Source organism: Desmodus rotundus, chromosome 1, assembly GCF_022682495.2.
Source record: "Desmodus rotundus isolate HL8 chromosome 1, HLdesRot8A.1, whole genome shotgun sequence".
Lineage (NCBI taxonomy): Eukaryota > Metazoa > Chordata > Mammalia > Chiroptera > Phyllostomidae > Desmodus > Desmodus rotundus.
This window is the reverse complement of record NC_071387.1, coordinates 23,864,813-23,885,412: the sequence shown is the minus strand read 5'-3', so window position 1 is coordinate 23,885,412 and position 20,600 is coordinate 23,864,813. Positions and strand designations below refer to the sequence as shown.

General features: G+C 37.9%; 1 protein-coding gene across 3 annotated transcripts in view; it reads left to right on the top strand.

Moving 5' to 3' along the window:
• SLC44A1 (solute carrier family 44 member 1) overlaps positions 1-20,600 on the top strand; it is a 157,704-nt gene that overhangs the window by 71,382 nt on the left and 65,722 nt on the right. For all 3 annotated transcript variants that reach the window (XM_053922062.2, XM_053922060.2, XM_053922058.2), the window contains exons 4-6: positions 565-701; positions 12,954-13,044; positions 20,343-20,512. In XM_053922062.2, the coding sequence (XP_053778037.1) occupies positions 565-701; positions 12,954-13,044; positions 20,343-20,512 (398 nt within the window). The remainder of the gene's footprint in view (positions 1-564; positions 702-12,953; positions 13,045-20,342; positions 20,513-20,600) is intronic.

Below are 20,600 nucleotides of genomic sequence, written 5' to 3'. Positions count from 1 at the left end.
GATCATTTCTAATTGTAAAATCACATGACAACAATGTAAATATTATAAAAAGTGAAAAATATGAATCCTACAATTTATTTATTTCTGCTTTTACAGCATATTTATAAGCAATATTCTTTTTTAAATTTTTTTATCCTCGCCTGAGAACATTTTTTTTCATTGCTTTTAGAGAGAGAGGAAGGGAACAAGAGAAAAAGGAAAGGAAAGGGGGAGAGAGAGAGTTAGTTTCAGAGAAACATTGATGTGAGAATCATTGATTGGTTGCCTCTCATTTGTGCCCCTGCTGGGGACTGAACCCTCAACCTAGGTATGTGCCCTGACCAGGAATCAAACCTGCCACCTTTTGATTTATGGGACAATGAATGCTCCAACCAACGGAACCATATGGGCCAGGGCTAAGAAATTATTCTTTAAAAAAAATTATCTGTGATCATATTTGTGAAATGTTTGCACATCTATGATTAAATTTGTGAAGGAGTATGGAATAGATGTTCTTTGCTTATATGCAGTGAACCAGAATGTGTTCTGCAAAATAACATCTCAATATTTTTCTCCATGCTTTAGGTATGTATTCTTTCTGGATCCATGCAATCTGGACTTGATAAACCGGAAGATCAAGTCTGAAGCACTGTGTGTAGCAGCATGTCCAAGACACGAACTGAAAACCCTGGGTGATGTTCAGAAGTTTGCAGAGATGAATGGTGAGACTTGAGGCCATTTGAGTCAGTGCCCCAGACACTGTCTCACTGTAAAATTTCATGTGTTTGCATTCCAGTACAAATTTGACCTGGTGTTAAAAAGAAGTCATCAAAGAACCTTAGGAAGAAAATGAGACCTGAAAGTCCTTTTGGACTTCCTTGATTAAAAAAAAATGTTATAATCACCTGAGGTGCTTGTTAAAACTCCAGACTCTGGGCCCCACCCAGGGAAATTCTGACTAAGTAGGTCTTTGGACTCTGGAAATTTGTGTTTTTGACAAATGTCTCAGGTGATTTTTATGGATCCTGTTTGAGTATTTGGGAATTAGTAGACTATTCCAGGTAAAATTGGGGGGGGGATGTTTCTTAAAAGTATTTCAATTAGTATATTTATTTTTACCCCTGGATAGCAATGTAATATATGTCTTTTGTAGGAAATTTGAAAAGTTCACCAAAAAATGAAGTAAAAACCAAAGTTCCACCATTTTTTCAGTGTGTTGATGTATATAATTTTGCATTTTGCCTTTTTAATTTAACATTATGTCTTAACCATTTTTCTAAAAAATGAAGTCTTGAAAAACTTTGAGGTTGAACGTATGGGAATTAGCTGAGAAAACAAGTGCATTCAGTTTCCTGAACTGAACTCTTGGGTTTCCAACCTCCGGGTGCTGTCCTCAGCTCCGTGTGACTCACCCAAGTCCTCTTCCGAGAATTTTTCAAACCTCTTTTTGTAGAGGGCCACATATCGGTAGCCCCCAAAGCCTGTGTTTTTGAACTTCCTGAGGTTTTATGTTTGTATTTTGTGCGTAGGAATCCTCAGAGCTGCCTCAGGCCTGCCCACTTGCAGACTAGTGTTGTTAGTTTCTTTGAACAAGCGTTGACTCATGTCTACGGCCGCACCACCCCGAACATGCCTGGTCTCGTCTGAACGAGGGTTGACTCAGCTGTAACTTCCAGCTGGGTGGAGAAGCAGCTTTGGGGCACAGCTATACACAGACTAGCATGGCTCCAAAGTCTTTCCGATGGGGTGCTGGCCTCTGAGGGCAGAAACACTTCAGACTGGAGGTACTCCTGTCCTCAGCTAAATGATGGTGGGAAGAGCATGGGATTTATTTGGATCTGGATTCTAACTCTGCTTCTGCCACTGGCTGGCTCTGTAAAAAGGACAGACAGAACGTGTAGCCTCATCTGATAAAATGTGGATTTAAAATAATTCCCCTGTCGTAGAGTGTTGCGAGGATTAAATGAAATGATGTGTGAAGAGTACTGGATACTTATGGGCACTGAATAAAGAGGTATCAACTGCCCTTTAAGATCTCATTTTCTATTCCCGCACAATATCCTCAGATGTGTTGATGTGCTGAGTTGGGTATCAGAACTGTCAGCCTCGTATTATCAGGTTTCTTAGGGCGGGATGAGTTACTCTTTAAGGGTTTTCCTAAAACCTTAGACAATGCAAGCACATACCGTGTACTCTGGGAGGTAGTGTTGTCGAGTGGTTAGGAGTATGGACTCTAGAGCTCGGTTATCTGGGTTCACACATTGGTCCTTCCACTTGCGAGACCCTGGACGAGTTACCTGGTCTCTCCATGCCTCAGTCTCTCCATCTATGAAATAGGGATAATGTATGTTCCTGAACTACCTCATAGCATTGTTATGGAGAGTTAATACAGGACAAGGGTTAGATCAGCGTCTGGCAAAAAGTACATTAAAAAAACAGTGTTGGCTACTGTTCTTAAAATATTTTTATTATTCCACCAGTGGAATGCAATGGTCTTCCTATCTTCAGTCTCTCTCTACTTCTAGCTCTCTTAAGTGCTGTTGCCATATTAATATTCCTAGAGCTTCAATCATGTTAATTCCTTGCTCAGAAATCACTGGTAGAAGAAATAAAATGAAAGTTTATATGTCTTACCGTGGCATTTAGAGCTATGATGTAGTGTTGAGCTATCTTCTAACACATGGGTCTCCAACCCCTGTGCCACAGCAGGAGGTGAGCGGCTGGCAAGCAGGCAAAGCTTTGTCTGTATTCACGGCCGCTCCCCATAGCTCACATTACCACCTGAGCAGCTTCAGGATGTAGCTGTACACACAGCAGCACGGCTCCTGTCAGATCAGTGGGGGCATTAGGTTCTCACAGGAGCACTAGGTTCTCACAGGAGCACAAACCCTTCTGTGAACTGCGCATGGAGGAGATTGAGGTTGCGCAATCCTTATAACCCCTTATAAGAATCTAATGCCTGATGAGCTGAGGTGGAGGTGAGGGGGTGATGCTAGCGCTGGGGAGCGGCTGCAAATATAGATGATCATGAGCAGAGAGGTTTGACTGCACAGAGACCATAATAAATCAGTTGCTTGCAGACTCATATCAAAACCCTATCAGTGAGTGGCCAGTGACAATTAACCTACATCTGGGGGCAGGCTATAAGCCATTCCCCCCTAACCTGGTCTGAGGAAAAATTGTCTTCCACAAAACTGGTCCTTGATGCCAAAAAGGTTGGGGATTGCTGTTCTAACATGTTCTCTTGAACCTGTTGGATATGAGTTTTGGGCCCCTGAACCTGGCATGTCATCTGGAAGGCCAAAAGGGAGCTGGTTCCTTGTTGGCGGTATTTCCTGCTGTGCTGATTCGTAGGGAAGAAATGCCCTTGTTTCCTGCCGGCGTGCTTTGTTTCCAGGCCAGCACCCTTCTGAGCAGGATGAAACTGAGTGTGGCCTAGTAAGGACCTGTTAGAAGACCCTCCTGGTGAGTCTCGCAGCTTTGTATTTCCCACGGTGTCTTGCAGGTGTTCACACATATCAATGAATAAACATTCTTTAGAAAACAGACTTCTTAAATTGGTAACTAGCAAAAAAGGCACCCTCACCCCTCTGAGGCAGCTGTTTGCAAACAGTTTAGGCATTAAGAAAGTAATGATAACGGCAACATCAAGAAGCCCACCAGTAGAAGATGGAGAAGATAATAATTTTTAAAAGCAAATAGAAAAACTATGAAATTATAATAGAGAGGAAGCCCCCAGTGTCCACATATTGTGATAGCTATACTTCTATTAGAAGATATATAGGCCCTTTGACCTCAAATATATAGAGCTCAATCAATAATTTCAGAGAGAAATATCTTTAAGAGAGAATTTAGGTGTAAGTGGGAAATTTCCAAATCTGTAAGAGTGAATTGTTAAAAGTTGACAAAAGAGCCCAAAGTACATGAGCAAACTATAAATCTCTTAGAAGAAAACATAGAAGAAAGCTTCATGACATTGGATTTGGCAATAATTTCTTCAATATGAGCCAAAAGCACAGGCGACAAAAGAAAAAATAGATAAATTGGACCACATCAAAATTCAGAACTCTGTGCATCAAAGGGCGCAACAGAGTGAAGAGACAACCCGTGGGATTGGAGAAGATACTTGCAAATCTTGTAAAGGGTAATGTCCAGGTAAGGAGTTAATACCCAGATTATATAAAGAACCCCTACAACTCACCACCACCAACTAAAACAGCCTAATTAAAAAATGGACAATGACTTGAACAGACATTTCTCCAAAGAAGATATACAAGCTGTTAATAAGAAAGACATTAAAAGATGCTGACTATTGCTAATCATAAGGGAAACGCAAATTAAAACCATAGTGAGAGACTACCTCACACCCAGTAGGTTGGCTACAATCAGAAACAAACAAAACACCCCACAAAAGCAGAAAATAACGAATGATGGTGAGGACACAAAGAAGCTGGAATACTGTTGGTAGGAATGTAAAATGATGCATCCACTATGGAAAACAGTATGAAGTTCCTGAAAAAAATTAAGAATAGAATTACCATAGAGGATTGTTAGGACAGTAAAAGTGCCCTAAGGATGGATACATGAAAGGATACATTTGGCCATGCCCATAAAAAGGTTTCACAACACCAAGAGTGAAACCTAATGTAAACTACGAGCGGGGACCCCAGAATTTATTTATTTAAAAATTGTGTATTTATTCTTCCATGTTTTAAACTCCGATCACCTTCAAAGTACACTCTATTTGATGCAATACACCTCTTGAGAGATTTTTTCCACTGCTCAAAACAATTGTGAACTCTTTGATTTCAATGCCTTTTAGTGCTTCTGCTGTTTTTTTCCTATTATTTTATTTATTTATTTTTAGAGAGGGGAAGGGATGGAGAAAGAGAGGGAGAGAAACATCAAATGTGTGGTTGCCCCTCACACCCCCCCCCCACTGGAGACGTGGCCTGCAACCCAAACATGGGAATCGAACTGGCGACCCTTTGGTTTGCAGGCTGGCACTTAATCCACTGAGCCACACCAGTCAAGGCTGCTGGTTTTTGTTTCACCTCTTCCACATCAGCAAAACATTTCTCTTTGAGGACTTTTTTCATCCAGGGAAACAAAAGAAAGTCACTTGGGGTGAGATTGGGTGAATAGGGAGATTAGGGCATGGGGGTCATACCGTTTTTGGTCAAAAACTGAACATTCAGTGCGGTGTAGGCAGGTGCACTTGTAAATCACCCATCATGAAATGGGAAGAAGCATTGACCAAAGAGTCTTCAAAAAAGATTCACTGAAGCCAAATGCAGCCTCTCACAACAATGCCAGCTGGTACACTGATACGGATGGGTTCCTAGAACATTCACCTAGTTGGGGAAGCTTGTACTACAAGGGGCCCGCCCTCCATAAAATAATTCCAGGGTTTTTTGGGTCCCTCTGCATATAGACGTTATGACGTGTCATTGTAGGTTCATCAGTTGTATCAACTGTCCCACTGTGGTGGGGGAGTTGATAGTGGGCGAGGGCATGCATGTGGGGGGCAGAAAGTATATGGAAAAATCTTTGTTTCTTCTCAATTTTGCTGTGAATCTAAAACTACTCTAAAAAAATTAAAATTCTTAAAAAGAATAGATTATCCAGAAATCTCGCCTTCAGGTGTATATCCAAAAGAATTAACAACAGGACTTCAAAGATCTATTAACAGACTCATGTTTACTGCATCATCATTCTGCCAAGAGGGAGAAGCAACCTAAATGTCCATTGATGAATGACATGTGGTACATACTTACAATGGAATGTTAGCCTTAAAAAAAACAGAGAGATCTTGTTACATGTTACAGCATGGATAAACTTTAAGGACAGTGTGCTAGGAAAAATAAACCAGGCACAAAAAAAACCAAATACCGCATGATTCCACTTCCACAGGTATCTAAAGTAGTCAAACTCCTGGCAGGTAGAATGGTGGGTGCGGGGCTGAGGATACAGAGAAATGGAGAGGTGGCGTCCAATGGAAATAGAGTTTCAGTTTTGCAAAATGGAAAATTCTAGAGATCTGTTGCACAACAATGTGCAGATAATTAACACCACTATGTACAGTCTTGTATGTACTATACACCACTGTAAACATGGTTAAGGTGATACATTTTGTTGTTTTCACCACAAGTTTTTGACAAAAGAAAGGAAATTGTGACACATGCTGCAATACAGATGAACCTTGAAGACGCTATGTTAAGTGAAAAGTTTCAAAAGGACAAATAGTGTATGAGCCCCCTTACGTGAGGTACTTAGAATAATCAAATTTATATCCACGGAAGGTAGAATGGCGGTTGCTGGGGCTGTGGGAGAGAGGAAGGAGAAGTTGTGTTATTCATAAAGAGTTTCAGTTTTGCAAGAAATGAAGAATTTTGGAGGTGGGTGGTGGTGATGGTTGCACAATAGTGTAAATGCGCTTAGTGCTGCTGAGTTGGACACTTACACACGGGTAAGATGCTAAATTTTTATCATGTGCCTTCTGCCACAATTAAAATGTTCACAAAAGAGAAAGCATGACAGTTAATTTTTTAATGATAATTTTAAACCTTATTTTAAAATGCAACGTAAAATAACATCTTTTTTACCAGAATGAAAAGATAAAAGTCATTTTCAAAGGAGTTTAAGTTTCCATGACAACATATGGTAGTATTTTTTAGCATTTACAACCATTTATTCATATGAACTTCTGTTGCCTTTACAAACTATTTAAAATTTTTATACAGGAAAGCTATTGGTTCCTGTAAGGAATGCATTTATTAGGCAAATAAAATATTTCTCAATTCTTTGTTTCTCTTAGACAAGATAGAGGAATTGGTTTTTTGGACACTTAAGCTTGTGGACCACTCTGTCAAGTATGTGTGACTAGAATAGAAAGTTGGCAGGAAATAGCTGAAAGTGAGGTTGGTTATGTCGAGATGCTGCCGCATTGCCAAGAGCTTGGAAAGACAAGCAGAAGAATTTAGATGAATGTAAAAGTGTAAGTTCTTATACGTGAGTCCTGTGGTAGGTCAACATATGTGCATTTTATTATGGTTCATAGTTTATATATGATACAACTCATAATATATGATGCTAGGGAATAAAACAGTTTCAAAGTTGCTTTAAAAATATTAAAGTTGCCAAAACCACAAGGACTCAGTATTAAACTTCTTTGTTTATCATTTTCCTGCAGTAATGCATGAGTTTCCTGGGAGCTAGATCATACTGTATTCATCTCAGAATATCCCAGCCTTAATATAGGACTTCACATAGTCGCTATTCATAAATGTTTTCCGAATGAATGATGGACTGAATTTCCCTCTTCGTAGCAATTGCCACTTAGTAATTTCCCATTCTCTCAATGTACTATATCCAATGCTCAGTTCTGTATCCAAGTTGTTACCAGCAGGTAAATTGTTTAGTTTCAATGTAACCAGAATTGCTGTGAAATCAGTTCTTTTTATTCATCTCTTAAATAATTCATCTTATTTATTCATTCATCTGTCTTGCACATACTCTCCAAGTGATTATTCATGCCACTTCTTTTAAAGCCCTCTTGCTCTTCCCCTTTCCTAACCTTACATCTGCCCCGCAGAGAAACTGAGATTGTCTGGTGAGAGCTCCCATCTGAGTTCTTATTTTCAGCAGAGCATGAATTCCATCAACTTTCCTTCCCTCCATGTTCTGTTTAACTGGTCTCTGTCCTCTTTATTATCATTATTTTTGAAAACTCAAATAATGTGTACCTTGTAGGAGGGGGAATTATCCTTCTCCCTCTGTTGCTAACTTCAGCTTTACGTGAGATTTTCATCTCAACCCAGCCAGACCACAAGAGGAGGCAAAGAGAGGGGAAGAGAGTGTGGGCTCAGTTCTCCCCCTCCTTTCTCCCTTCTCTCCTTCTGGTCTGACCACCACCTCTGGCCAATAGACCACCCTTCACTCGACTCCACTGCCCCATCATTCAGCACAGGCATCCAGCCCTGAGCGGATTAATCATACTTGAGACCTGCGTTTTCTTTCAGAACATCATTTACTGGTACCTGCTCTGTGCCATGCACTCTGCCAGGTGCTTTGCATGTCTTTTTATTCTTTCCCCTTGCCATCTAAATTCTGAACAGCAACTTAGAAATGAAAATAACCTGTGATTAAGTTAGGGGCATTAAGCATGTTCTTAGTAGGTGCTAATATTTTATATGGAATTCCTTATGACCTTTTGCATTATTCTTATCAAACTATTTAATAATGTATATTTTGTTTTTGTAACATAGTAGTAAACTGGCAGAAATTTCATTTTCCTTTTGTTTTGCCCCATTTGTAGCTTGTAAAAAAGGACTCCCATTTAACAGTGCCTCTTCCATGAACCGTAGTTTGTATAAATTCTGAGAGCTTTGTGACTTGCCACTTGGACCACGCTCAGATTTTGAGTTGAGCCAGGCAGCGTGGTGCTTCCTCAGTGATCATTATTTTGCCGTTGAAAACCTTGACAGATTATGTGATCCGTTTAGGTAAAATCTGTGAATATTAAGACTTTTGATTCTCATTATCTACTCAGTCACAATACAACTTAAACCACAGAGTCATTATGGATTTTTTTTTTTTGGTGCAGTGAATCAAAAGATTGGACTTGATATCATTTATGATGAATGAAATGATAAACCCTAGCAACTGATTGGATTGCCTCTAAATCAGAGGTCTGCAAGGGAAACTGGATTGTTAAAAAGTGGGGAAAATTCTTACATTTGATAATGCAGTTTAAACTGATTCCTCATTCTACAAATAATTAATTAGTACTCATTAAGTATGTGCCAAAGAGACAGAGACGAGGCACAGTCCTCATGTGCAAGGAGCTTGCGTTACAGGAGACAAACTTCCCGTTGTCCCCCACCGCACCTCGCAGCAGTCTTGCACACAGCCGTCCAAAGGTAGCGCCCTCAGCAAACAGTTACTGCGTGCCTGCTACGTGCAGCAGTGGTTGACAGGATGTCACACCATCCGCCGGTTAAAGGGTGCTTCTTGGGAATTGCAAAGATGTCCATCCTTTTCCTTAGTTACTACAAATTGCAATTGGAAATAGGAGATTAAAATAGGTATTTTTCCTTTTTTGTTTTTTATTTTTCTTTCACTTTTATTAAACGTGTTGGGGTGTAGTTGGTTAATGGGCTCACACAGGCTTCAAGGGTACTTTTCTACGATACTAGAACCGTATAGTGCACTGTGTGCCCTCCACCTGCAGTGGAACCGTCTTCCATCACCACGTATTAGGCTTGAATACTGCCTGTGTGCCGCAAGGTACGGGTTCCAGATAGTTTGAAGCATCCCCAGTCCTCAAAGAGATCACATTGTAACATTAGAGATGATATATACTCTCATAAATCAAAAAGTTACAAAATAATGTGCTAACTTTACCATGGAGCTAAGCAGTGTATATCCTTGTTCGGGTGAGTAAGAGAGGGCTTGACAGAAGAGGTGAAGCTTGAGTAGCTCAGAGAAGTTCTTGTCAAACTCGGACACTCAGCATGTGAAAAGGCCTGGCAGCTTGTTAAACTGTAGCCACTGTAAGTAGTTAATTATGTTAAGAGAGGCTGGAGTTTTAGGTAGAGGCCTGATGTAGGAGGGCCTTGAAGCGAAGGAGTTTGGGATTTATCCTGAAGACAGGGATGTAATACAACTAATGCCCATTTTACAAAGTCCCGAAGGAAGGTTGTGTGCAGGATAGAGATGGGAAACCCTTTGGGAGAGGAGCTTACCTGACTCTGTAAGAGATCAGGAAGGTCTGGGACAACGTAGAAAGGTCTGATGGTCAGGACTTGGTATCATGAATATCTTGAATGGAATGGGAGGACAGCAGATAAAAAAGAGAATGGAAGACCCACATTTCATCTTGGGGATTTCATGGTTGATGGAGCCAAGATTGAAGCAATACGGGAGGAGGTTGAGCAGATTTGGAGAGTGGGTGATGGAAATGTTTTTAAAATAAGTTCTTTTTGAGGTGTCTGTGGGACATACATCTTTTGTCCAGGAGCTTACGAATACTTGTCTGATTATGATTATTAGGAATGACACAGAAGAAACATTGTGGCCTAGAAGTAAAGAATTCTATTTCTAAATTTTCCAGTAATGCTCATAAGGCCTTGAAAGAGTTACTAATTTTTTTCATCTGTAATGTTTAGAGTGCGGTGATGGAAACATACCTCTTACGGGAGTTATAAGTGATATTGAGCTGAAGAATAAATAATTGAATATTATGAAGCATTGGAAAAATTGTAGTAGTTAAACACTCTGGGGGCTATACAACCTTTTACTGAGACAAATATTCATATACCGAAGTTAGAGTCTTAAGATCATTCATTTTGATGGCACTTGAATAACGTTGGCTGAGTTCTCTAGTATGGTTTAGATAAGCCTTTTGCTTTTTGTTTTAGATTTTTCATTACTCAGGTATGGGTTTTTTCCCTATTTTTTGCATGAGAAGAAAAATTTTGTCTTACTGCTTGTGACCGAACCTCTTGTGCTAATATTGTTTATACTTCCCCTATTAAAAAAAATAAGATAGATACTACCTTAAAAATGTTTGCTGAAAACGCATTAGCTAATAAACATGAGAGAAAAACAACTGTAAAATGTTTGCCGTGACGGGGTTGTTTTAATATTCTTCACTGAGACTTCTCTGTCCATCAACCCTTTGAGCAGGAATCAGTATAAGGTTTCTTATAATTGTTATGATGAACACATTGTAAAGATCTTTTTCCTTTAATCCATTTAGTACAGGATCTATTTAGTACTGGCCAGTGTCCGAGAATACCATCAGAGATAAGGCTATTATCCTTTCATTGAGCATTATCCTAGGAAAGCATTTATAAAATTGAACTCTGCCGCACCTGCTGACCTCCTTTTTTAAAGGAAGAAAGGGTGGGGATGGAGACTCTGTTCACTGAATTCAGATGGAGCAGGGTGTTTGACAGCCCGAAACAGTGCTTTCATTAGGGCCTTTTATGTTGTGCAAATCGATTCCATCTTGGACTCTGAAAGAAATAAGTTGACAATTCAGATCAGGAAGTTGATGATCGCATTGGGTGCTTTGCAGTTATTGGCACAGTTGCTATTTTTTATCATGCGCAGTTCTACAGTTGGACTCCCAGCTATTTCAGGGATTAATCTGAAATGTTTGCTCGCCATTGCTGTACATGGAATCAAGTGGCATTATCTTCACACATGAAAGGCTACTTTCAGAAGAGTTAGAGTTTTCATATTTTGCTAACTTAAAGAAAAGTCAGTACAATGGAAAAGAACACTCAAAAACAATTTCAGGAACTTAATTTCCTATTGAGTCTGTCTTAAGAAGTTGAAGAAATTTGAAGCACGGTGCCATATAACTTTCAAGTCTCTCTTTAAAAACATTTTACATTGTTAAGTTCCTTGAATTATCTTTATATAAAAAGAGATGCTGCATGTGTTTATGTAAGTATGCTGTTATAGCCCACATATTTAAACTCTCGACAAGTTGGTTGCTGGTTTGGGAGCAGCATTCCTGGAGTAAATGAAGGCTTTGTGGCTTCCTGAAATTTTCTTTGATTGATAGGACAAGATCTGAATGAAATAAAATCACTTCTAATGGTGTTGTCCCAACAGATCTTTTTTCTATATTCCGTTCTGATTTCTTCTCACATCCTCACATGACATTTCTATAATTATTTCAGTGTTAAAATCTGCTATTTTCATTTCACATTATATTTTACACTTTTGCCGTGGTGGTACATTATAAAAGTTCATTATTTATGTAATACAGACGGAAAGCTCTCCTATCTGTATTTAATAATAAAGTATTTGACCAAATTAGTAATCCGGTGGGAACATCAATTAATAAAATATAAGCAATTTACCTGATACAAAGCTGCAGATCCTTGGCAAAATTAGATTATAGACTAGATTGCCTCAGTTAACAATATCTATTGTACAAAATTAACAAGTCAGTAAAATAAGATTTATCAACAGCTTGGTGAACTGTATTCATCTGAATTTTATATATTGTTTAGATACATATCAGCTGTATAGTCAGAGAACAGATGGTTGCATAACCAATTTAGGACTGAATTTAAGCTGTTTTAAACTATCTGAAAACTAAGGATCCTTTTATCAGTTTAGCGGTTTTATCAGTTTGTTCAGTTTATTTGGTTAGCATTTCCTGCCTTTTAAATAAGAAAAAAAGTAATATCTGAATGCACTTGTGCTACATGCAATAATTTTAAATATTCAGTCATAAAGAGCATAGGAAAGAGGGGTTGCATATGCCCTTGAGCATGAGTTTTGTGGTCAAAGAGATCTAGAGTTTAAGCCCACCTCTACTGCTGGGCAGCTCATTTACCTACCTCTTAGCCTCCAGTTCCTTCTCTATAAGTGGGTTTAATAATACATGCCTGCCTTACAGAGTTTTAGTAAGAGGTATAATTAATATTTATGGGATGAGAGGTAGAGACTTGCCCTACCAGTAACTTCCTAAAACTTCCCAGCATAATGGGAGGAGGGGACAGACCAGCTTGGGAATGGGCTGCTTGGCCTAATTCTCAGATGTCATGATGCTGGCAAAAACTCTTGGTTTCTTCAACAGGAGAATTTTATCATGTTTCTTTTTCTTCGGTGTGGTTGTTTGGAGACATTCCTGGATGCAGTTTGGTCAGTTATAATTAAATTTGATTCTTTAAAATACACACACTCACACGTAGCCTGATATATGGCAGACAATCCCTTAATAAAGGTAGTTCTAGTACTTATTACCCTTAGCCACAGAAGAAATGTTTTAAATGATGGAGGACTGGTACCATGGACCAAATCAGGTTCTTATTAACCCTATCATGTTCTATAATGTTTGAAAGTTGCATATGCTGAGTTAATATTCACATACAAAATAAAATTAAAGTGCATCAATAAAAGAATTTATTCACACTCTTCTAGCTAATGTATAACTTTTCTTTCAACAGGCTCAGCACTATGTCGCTACAACCTAAAGATTTCTGAATATACATCTTCAAAAGCTCCTTCTCTTTGCCCCAAACTACCAGTTCCAGCGAGGTAAATTTTATTGTATATTGTTAACTTGTGATTTTTGTTTTCATAGGTAGACTTTAAACTGTACATGTTATTTTGAGAAAAGAGTCACTTGATGATACCAGTTGCCTAGGTCCAGTACTTTCACATCAAACGTTTTAAAGTAAGAGTAGAAATGATAAGATGTCATTCATATCTTCAAAAAACAAAACACAGGCAAACATCTTTCCTTGTTATCAGGTTTTTAAAATTTCTTTTGGGGGCTCACTATTTTTTTAAGTGACATAATTTTTAAGTGTACAAAACTGCTGAATCATTATAAAATCTACAATAAACTTACAAGCCAAGTCTCACAGTCTTTAAGATTCTTAGAAGTTGATCCCAGTAATACTAATGGGAATTCTTTTAAAATTTACATGGCAAATTAAAAAAATATGCCAGTGATTATTCTCCATAATATATTGTAGGCCATATCCTTTAGGTCCATCCTCTGTAATAGGTTGTTTGCATATCTTACCCAAGGTCTTATTCAACAAACATTTATTACTAAGTAGCTATGGCATATAGTGGATGCAAGAATGAGGGAAAATCTTGCAGTAGTTATAAGTAAAGCAATTTTTAAAATTATAAATAGATTTTTAAGAAAGGAAATAAGTTTTCAAGCCTGTAGATATATCCTCAGACTTGGGGTTATAGGATTTGGAGCATGTCTGATCTCAAGAACCTTAGCATGTATCTCTAGCCCATGGAAAACGTGAGTCAGCATCTCCGGGAATACTGACTTGAACTACTTTTATTGTATCTCGGTATATTATAGAAAGCTGTTGGTCAAAATTTTGAGACTCATGTCTACTTTCCTTTGAATTACTTATGGGTGTAACTTGTGCTTTATTAACTTGAATTTGAAGTTTTCTGTTGAAAAGTAGAAAAAGGATATAGCAGTTAAATTGGTTTCAGCTTTTAGTCTTGTCGAGTTGCTATTGGTGTTAAAATGTAAAGCCTTTGGACATAAAAATAAAGGAACTATTTTAAATGATACTAAGTAAAAGGGATCTACAAATTATGGGCTTAGACTGATAGATAAGGAGGCGCCATTTGTGAAAATTGAGAACATTAGGGAGGCTGTGACAGTAGAGAAAAAGAGGTCATTTGAATAGAGTCGCTGGAGAAAATTTATCAATGTAAAAAGAAGAAAAGCAATGCCTACTGAAATGCTAAATTCTGTTTTAAATGCATAGAGTCACTATTTTAAGGCATAAACGTATTGTAAAAGCATAACCAGAAAGCTTGGGGAATGAGGTTGCTGTGCTCCTGTATAACATGGGTGGGAGTCCAGGGGTGTGGGGCAGCTCATACTGCAAACCATCCTCCGCCTCTCACCTCTGATTCTACCTTGTTGAGAACCACCTGTTCCTGGTTATTTGGGGCATTTTAGTCTTGGCTGCACATACATGCACATCTCACATACAGCATCCTAAGGGCACTCACCAAAAGACAAGGTGTAGTATTAGGGGCTTGGAATGTAGAGATGGACAGACTTGGCTTCTAACAAGGTTATCCACTAATGTGTCAGTAATCCAAGATGCAGTGACAAACCTATACCATCTGAAAACTGAGTTTATGCAATGTTTATACCTTAAAGATCCTTACAATCTAAGTGTCTTATCGCTTTTGTCTCATCTCAGCCTGTTGGAAAATAAAGAAGAAATAGCTGATAGGAGGAAGGCAGATTAGGACCCTGTAAATAGCATCATTTAGTATTTGGCAAGAAAAATGAAAGGATCAGAAATCAGAATAAATTTGTTCTAATGAAAAACTGGGGACACTGCCTTGTTTCATATTAGTATTAGCTACCAAATCTAAAACAATGACTGAAATCTAGCATGTCCCTAAGAAACTCTGTCCTTAAAAAAATTAGGAACTATTTTTATATGTCACTTTTTTTTCAATGTTTCTGAAAGACCAACACTAGGCAAACCTGTGACGCAGGCAAAAGGCCCCCAGCATCTCTCACATCTCTTTTGCTGGACTCCTAGGAGCCACCCTAGTGGGGCAGAAAGAGCTGAACTCTGAGCCCAGATAGGCCTGGACATGAGTCCTGTGTCACCACTTTCAATTTGTCAGCTTGAGTAAATCTCTTAATCTCTCTGTAAACCAAGTTTCCTCATGTATGAAACGGGAATTTACCACTTCTGTCATGGAATTGTAAGAGTTAAATAAGGTAATATGTGTTACACATCCATTATTGTGCTTGGTTTTTGACTTGAGAGTCGTATTCCTTTCAATCTTGAGCCTCCCCCTTTGCCCCCAACCTCGCTGGGCTCCCAGGCGCCTTCTGCAGCTGAAGGCAGTACCTGTTTTAGAGAAAAGCAATTGTAAATTAATTCTCAGTAAAACACTAGTCCCATGTAATTGCCAAACAGTTACTATTCCGAAGAGCTTTTGAACTTAAAAACAAATGCTTAGAAAGAGCCATCTTTACCCCAATTCATAACTCTCTGTTGGTGACATGCTAAGCATGGCAGCAATAGGGAGACTAGCTAGTCTATATTCTTACACTGCTTAAAGGTTTAGGTATAGCTAGAGAAAACTGCAATATTAGACTAGATTACATAAATTCAGTTTATTCATCAAACATTGATTGTGGTATTTCTGGGTGTCAAAAAGGATGCTGGATGTTGAGGAATTAATAACATAATATAGAAATAATATACTAACAGCCAAGAAAAAATTGTTATCTATTTATATTTTTAAATGAAGGATTCAAGGTCAATTAACATTTATAAATCATCCACTGTGTGCCAGCTACCATATTAAGCTTCTCATATGTATTATCTCATTTAGCCCTAACAAAAGCCTATAAGGATATTGTCCCAATTTATAGATGAGGAAATAGAAGAGAAGAGAGATTAGATGAGTTACTCAAGGGCACACAGCTAATTGTGGGAATTAGAATTTGAATCTAAGTTCTTGTAAAATCTATAGTACAGGTGTTTGGGGTTTTTTTTTTTAAGAGAAAGAGAAAGTACAGGAATTAAAGAAGAGAAAAAAAATAAAATAAAATATATGGAAACCATGCATATTACCATTAGATTCTCGACTCACTTTTTTCCTGTCTTTTCTGTGCTATGGAGATATTGCCAGAACCCTCTGTTGTTCTTCTTTCTGAAATAAAACTTTTAATTAGAAATCATGTGTAATTGCTTATTTAGAACCTGAAGAGTTTTTTAAATTGCATTAACATTGGTTTATAAGGTTATAAAGTTTCAGGTATGCAACATTATAATTCCACATTTGTATATGCTATGTCATGCTCACCACCAAAAGCCTAGTTTCCATCAGTCACCGTGTAGCTCACCCCCTTCATTCATTTCACCCTCCCTCCGCAGGTCACCACGGACCTGTTGTCTGCCTCTATGAGTTAACTGCTCTTGTTTTTTGCTTTATGATCTGAAGTTTTAAAGTAATTATGTGAGGTGCCAACTCCTGTCTTCTCTGACGAAGGCACATGGATAAAAGATGATACTAGACATTGTTTGTCCCCATACTTTGAGGGGGCTCCTTAATTGAGATAGTCTAGATTTAAAGGCAAATGGACAGTACGTTTTCCTATGAGTGGCTAATTTTTTTTAAAGTCTTTAAAAGACTCATTATAAATTCATTTTTTTCTTGTCCACTAATGTTTCAATCATGTGGAACATCATCAGTTCCTGATGGAACAGCATTGACTTCTTAAAGATTCAATATTCTGTGGGCTTCAAAAAGTAGTGGCACGTATAAATAGAATTCTTCATGCTTGTCCTCTCAGTGAAGAAGCACAGGCTATGTCTATGTTTAGATTAGCCACTTAAGTAGAAATCTCGTATACTAGGCTCTCAGAATTATTATTTTCTGGAAGGTATATGAAATCAGCTAACTCATCTTAAATTCATTATATCATGGGATTTAAATGGTAAAATATAAGACAAACTATATCAATGCCATGATTACTTAGATTTTTTAGTAAGAAAATAATTCAAGCATTAACTCATGGGTAGTTGAATTGTTTTTGTTTGGGGAAGAGTTGAGAAAAAGAATGAGATATAAAAGGAATCTAGGGCTTTTTACTTAAAAGCTAAGTATTTAATTTTATTTCTTACTACTGTGTCCAAAGATTATCTTCTCTTCTGCCTTCTATTTCTGTTATTCTGTACCAGTAAGAGAAGATTTTGACCATCAGCTAAAAAATGTAGCTAATCAGCTTGTGTTAATTTTATAACCTTCAAATTTAGAGTTGTCAGGGTTTTTTGTTCTTTTCTTTTTAACAGACACAGATTGAGTTATAAGCCAAGGGACTATTGTTATTTTGCTTCATTTCTTTGAGGGATACATGTAAAAAGTATTCTTTTCAGTTGGTCATATATTTATATACGCTATGAAAATGACCTGAAAGGGTAAGTTCAGAGCAGGCATTACATTGTTTCCTCTTGGAAAAAAGTGAAGGATTAGAATTCTAACAGTAGAACCCTGCCCTTTTCAAATTATCTGTTCTCATTCTAAGTCTGAAAAGCAGAAGCATACTAAAAATACTGAACTTGCTGCTCCTGCTAATTTAAAATCATTGACTTCTGGGTGGGCATATTATTGTTATTATTATTAACATCAGAAAAGACAAAGGACTTTTCCTACCCTTTCAACTAACAGATGGAAAAACAGAGAGAGAGAGAGAGAGAGAGAGAGAGAGAGAGAGAGAGAGAGAGATGGAGTGATATGCAACTGTGTAATGTTAGGAGAATCACTCATGGCTTTTGAACCCAAGTCCAGGTTTCTTTCCTTTATTTCTTTTAGGAATGATGTGTATTTCTTTGAGTATAAAAATATATCAGCATCCTGTTAGGTTATGAGAGCCATAGGTGGGGTCACATCTGTTCAGAGGATCAAGTTTACTATGGTTATCTGACAGGAAAAAGGAAACAGGAAAGCAGGCCAAGAAAATTGGTGGCTATTCAAAATAAGGAAAAGACATCAGTGTCCCTAAGGTGGATGTATTTTATGTTTAAGGTCAGAGGCAAGTGAGTTAAACTGAGGCTACATCAGAGATGACAGGCTAATAAATAGAGCAGGGGGCGGTGCACATAGTCGTGGAGCAGAGAGGAAGAGAGGACTTTTGTTTTGAAGGCTAGAGAACCAAGCCTTAGTTAAAAATATGGTTAGATGCCCTTAGATGGGAACATTAATCTGGTAGGTACACTATCAAGAAAGCATCAGTTTGGAGGTTTCCTTGCCAAATCAGCCTCCATTGATTTAGGAATTTACGGTTAATCCTATTTGATTTTCTTTCTTGTAATATGTCTAACTAAATCCATTTCACTTCAGAGTATTTTGTAAGTTAATATCTTTTTATATCATTAGTGAAACAACTTTTGGTGGAAAACTGATGACTTGCATACCTGCAATTAAAGCATTAGTCAGAATGCTTTGGCTTTCTGCAATTTCTGACAAAATATCAAATCTTTGTCATCAACTTTCACTAAAACTTTTTCACCCTCACCATTTTAGAGGTATACACAAATACACCCACAGGTCACAAGATGCAAATTAAAAAAAAATAAACATTCATGTCATATTGTCACATCATTTTGGGATACATTTTAATGAAGCATAACTAAGGTAAGGCTGGATCTTTAAAATTATATTATATTATTTTATTGTTCCGTGAAGTTTAACAGCATGGAAGAAATTGCTTGTTCTTACTCCCAGTGGTGCTCACTTACCAACATTTGAGGAAAGAAAATAGGGTAGTATTTTGCTTGTGTTTATACAAGGTTGCTTCACAGAGATTAGAAACCTTGGAATTTGATGTTCAACCATGTAATCTTAACTACTAATGACCAAAATTAGTAGTGCCAACCAAGAATAAAAACATACTATATCATTCCAATCAAGATGTTTTATTAGAGCTGTGACTGACAGTCCTACAAATAATTCTGAAGATGTGGGATTTGTGTTAGCAATGGCTAAATTTTAACTTAACGTACACATAAGTGTGTATTCTTGCTTTGACACACATACGGGCTCTCTTACAATCCAAACAAATTGCAGCTGAGGGCATGTGCATAGAGTTCTGTTTAAAATTTCTTCCGGGTTAGATGTCTACCGTCCTCTCAGGAGCTAAAGTAGAACCATGTCAACAACAAACCTGATTAATGTCTGGGTCATGCATAGCTGTGTTCCTTCACAAGTAAAAGCTGCAGTCTGACGTGAGATTACTTCTTTTTTGTATATTAATAATCTCATGGTTACAACAGATAAAGAGAAAGCAAGTAGCTTCAAATTTGATGACCCTACCAAATGAGATATTTTTCGTTTGTTTATATTTTTGTTCTGATTCTTATGTATATATCTTTATACAGAGATGCAATCTTCACATTATATGTAAATTTTGGGGGTTTTTTTCCCCCTTGTTCTCTTATGTCATACGTACTTCCATACATTATTATTCATGGCTATTGTTTTATTTATTTTTTAAAGAATTTATTTATTTATTTTTAGAGACAGGGGAAAGGAAAGGGAATGAGAGGGGGAGAAACATTGATTGGTTGCCTCTCACACCCCCCCCAACTGGGGGACCTGGCCTGCAACCCAGGCATGTGTCCTGACTGGGAATTGAACCAGCCACCTTTTGGTTTGCAGATCAACGCCCAATCCATTGAGCCACACCAGGCAGGGCCATGGTTACTGTTTGAAATAGCTGCATATTATGCTGTACTAAGTCATGCTGAGACATCACTTATTATATGAGAGTTACTAAGCTTGTGCCCAAACACCATTTTTAATATAAGTTTTTGCATGCTGTTCTGATAGAGGAAACATCCTACTAATGATGGCACATTTCAAGCAAAAGCACATGTGTGTTTTTATTTTTAAATAGCTTATGGCAAAAATCCATTTTCAGTTCAATGAAGTACATGTTTGTAAGCTTTGTCATCTGCCCCTTGATTGACAGATGTGTAGGCTGAGGAGTTTTAAGTGTTTGGTTTTGCTTTCAGTAGTTTTATATGTGTGTGTGTATATGTGTGTGTGTGTCTTTTTAGAAGGGGAGGGTAATGTCTTCCGTTGGAATATGCACTCCACCCTCTTTGATAAGGTCTGTGGTAAGATTTGCATCACTACCCATTATAGTCATCCTCATAGCATCCAGCTCACAGCTCTTAGCTCCCATATGACGTGTGGAGGGTGGAGTGTATTGCAGTCATATCCACCCTTCATTTGTGTGTTTGATGTGGCATTTATATTAAGTAGGAGTAATTTTTTTTCTGATTTTTTTTTTCTTGTGTCACCAGTGCACCTATTCCATTCTTCCATCGCTGTGCTCCTGTGAACATTTCCTGCTATGCCAAGTTTGCAGAGGCCCTGATCACCTTTGTCAGTGACAATAGTGTCTTACACAGGCTGATTAGTGGAGTAATGACCAGCAAAGAAATTATATTGGGACTTTGCTTGTTATCACTAGGTAATTGTTTTTCTCATTATTAGCAATTGCATAGTACTGCAGCAGAAGACTGTTTTGTCTTTTAACCAAAATATGAATACAACTGGGG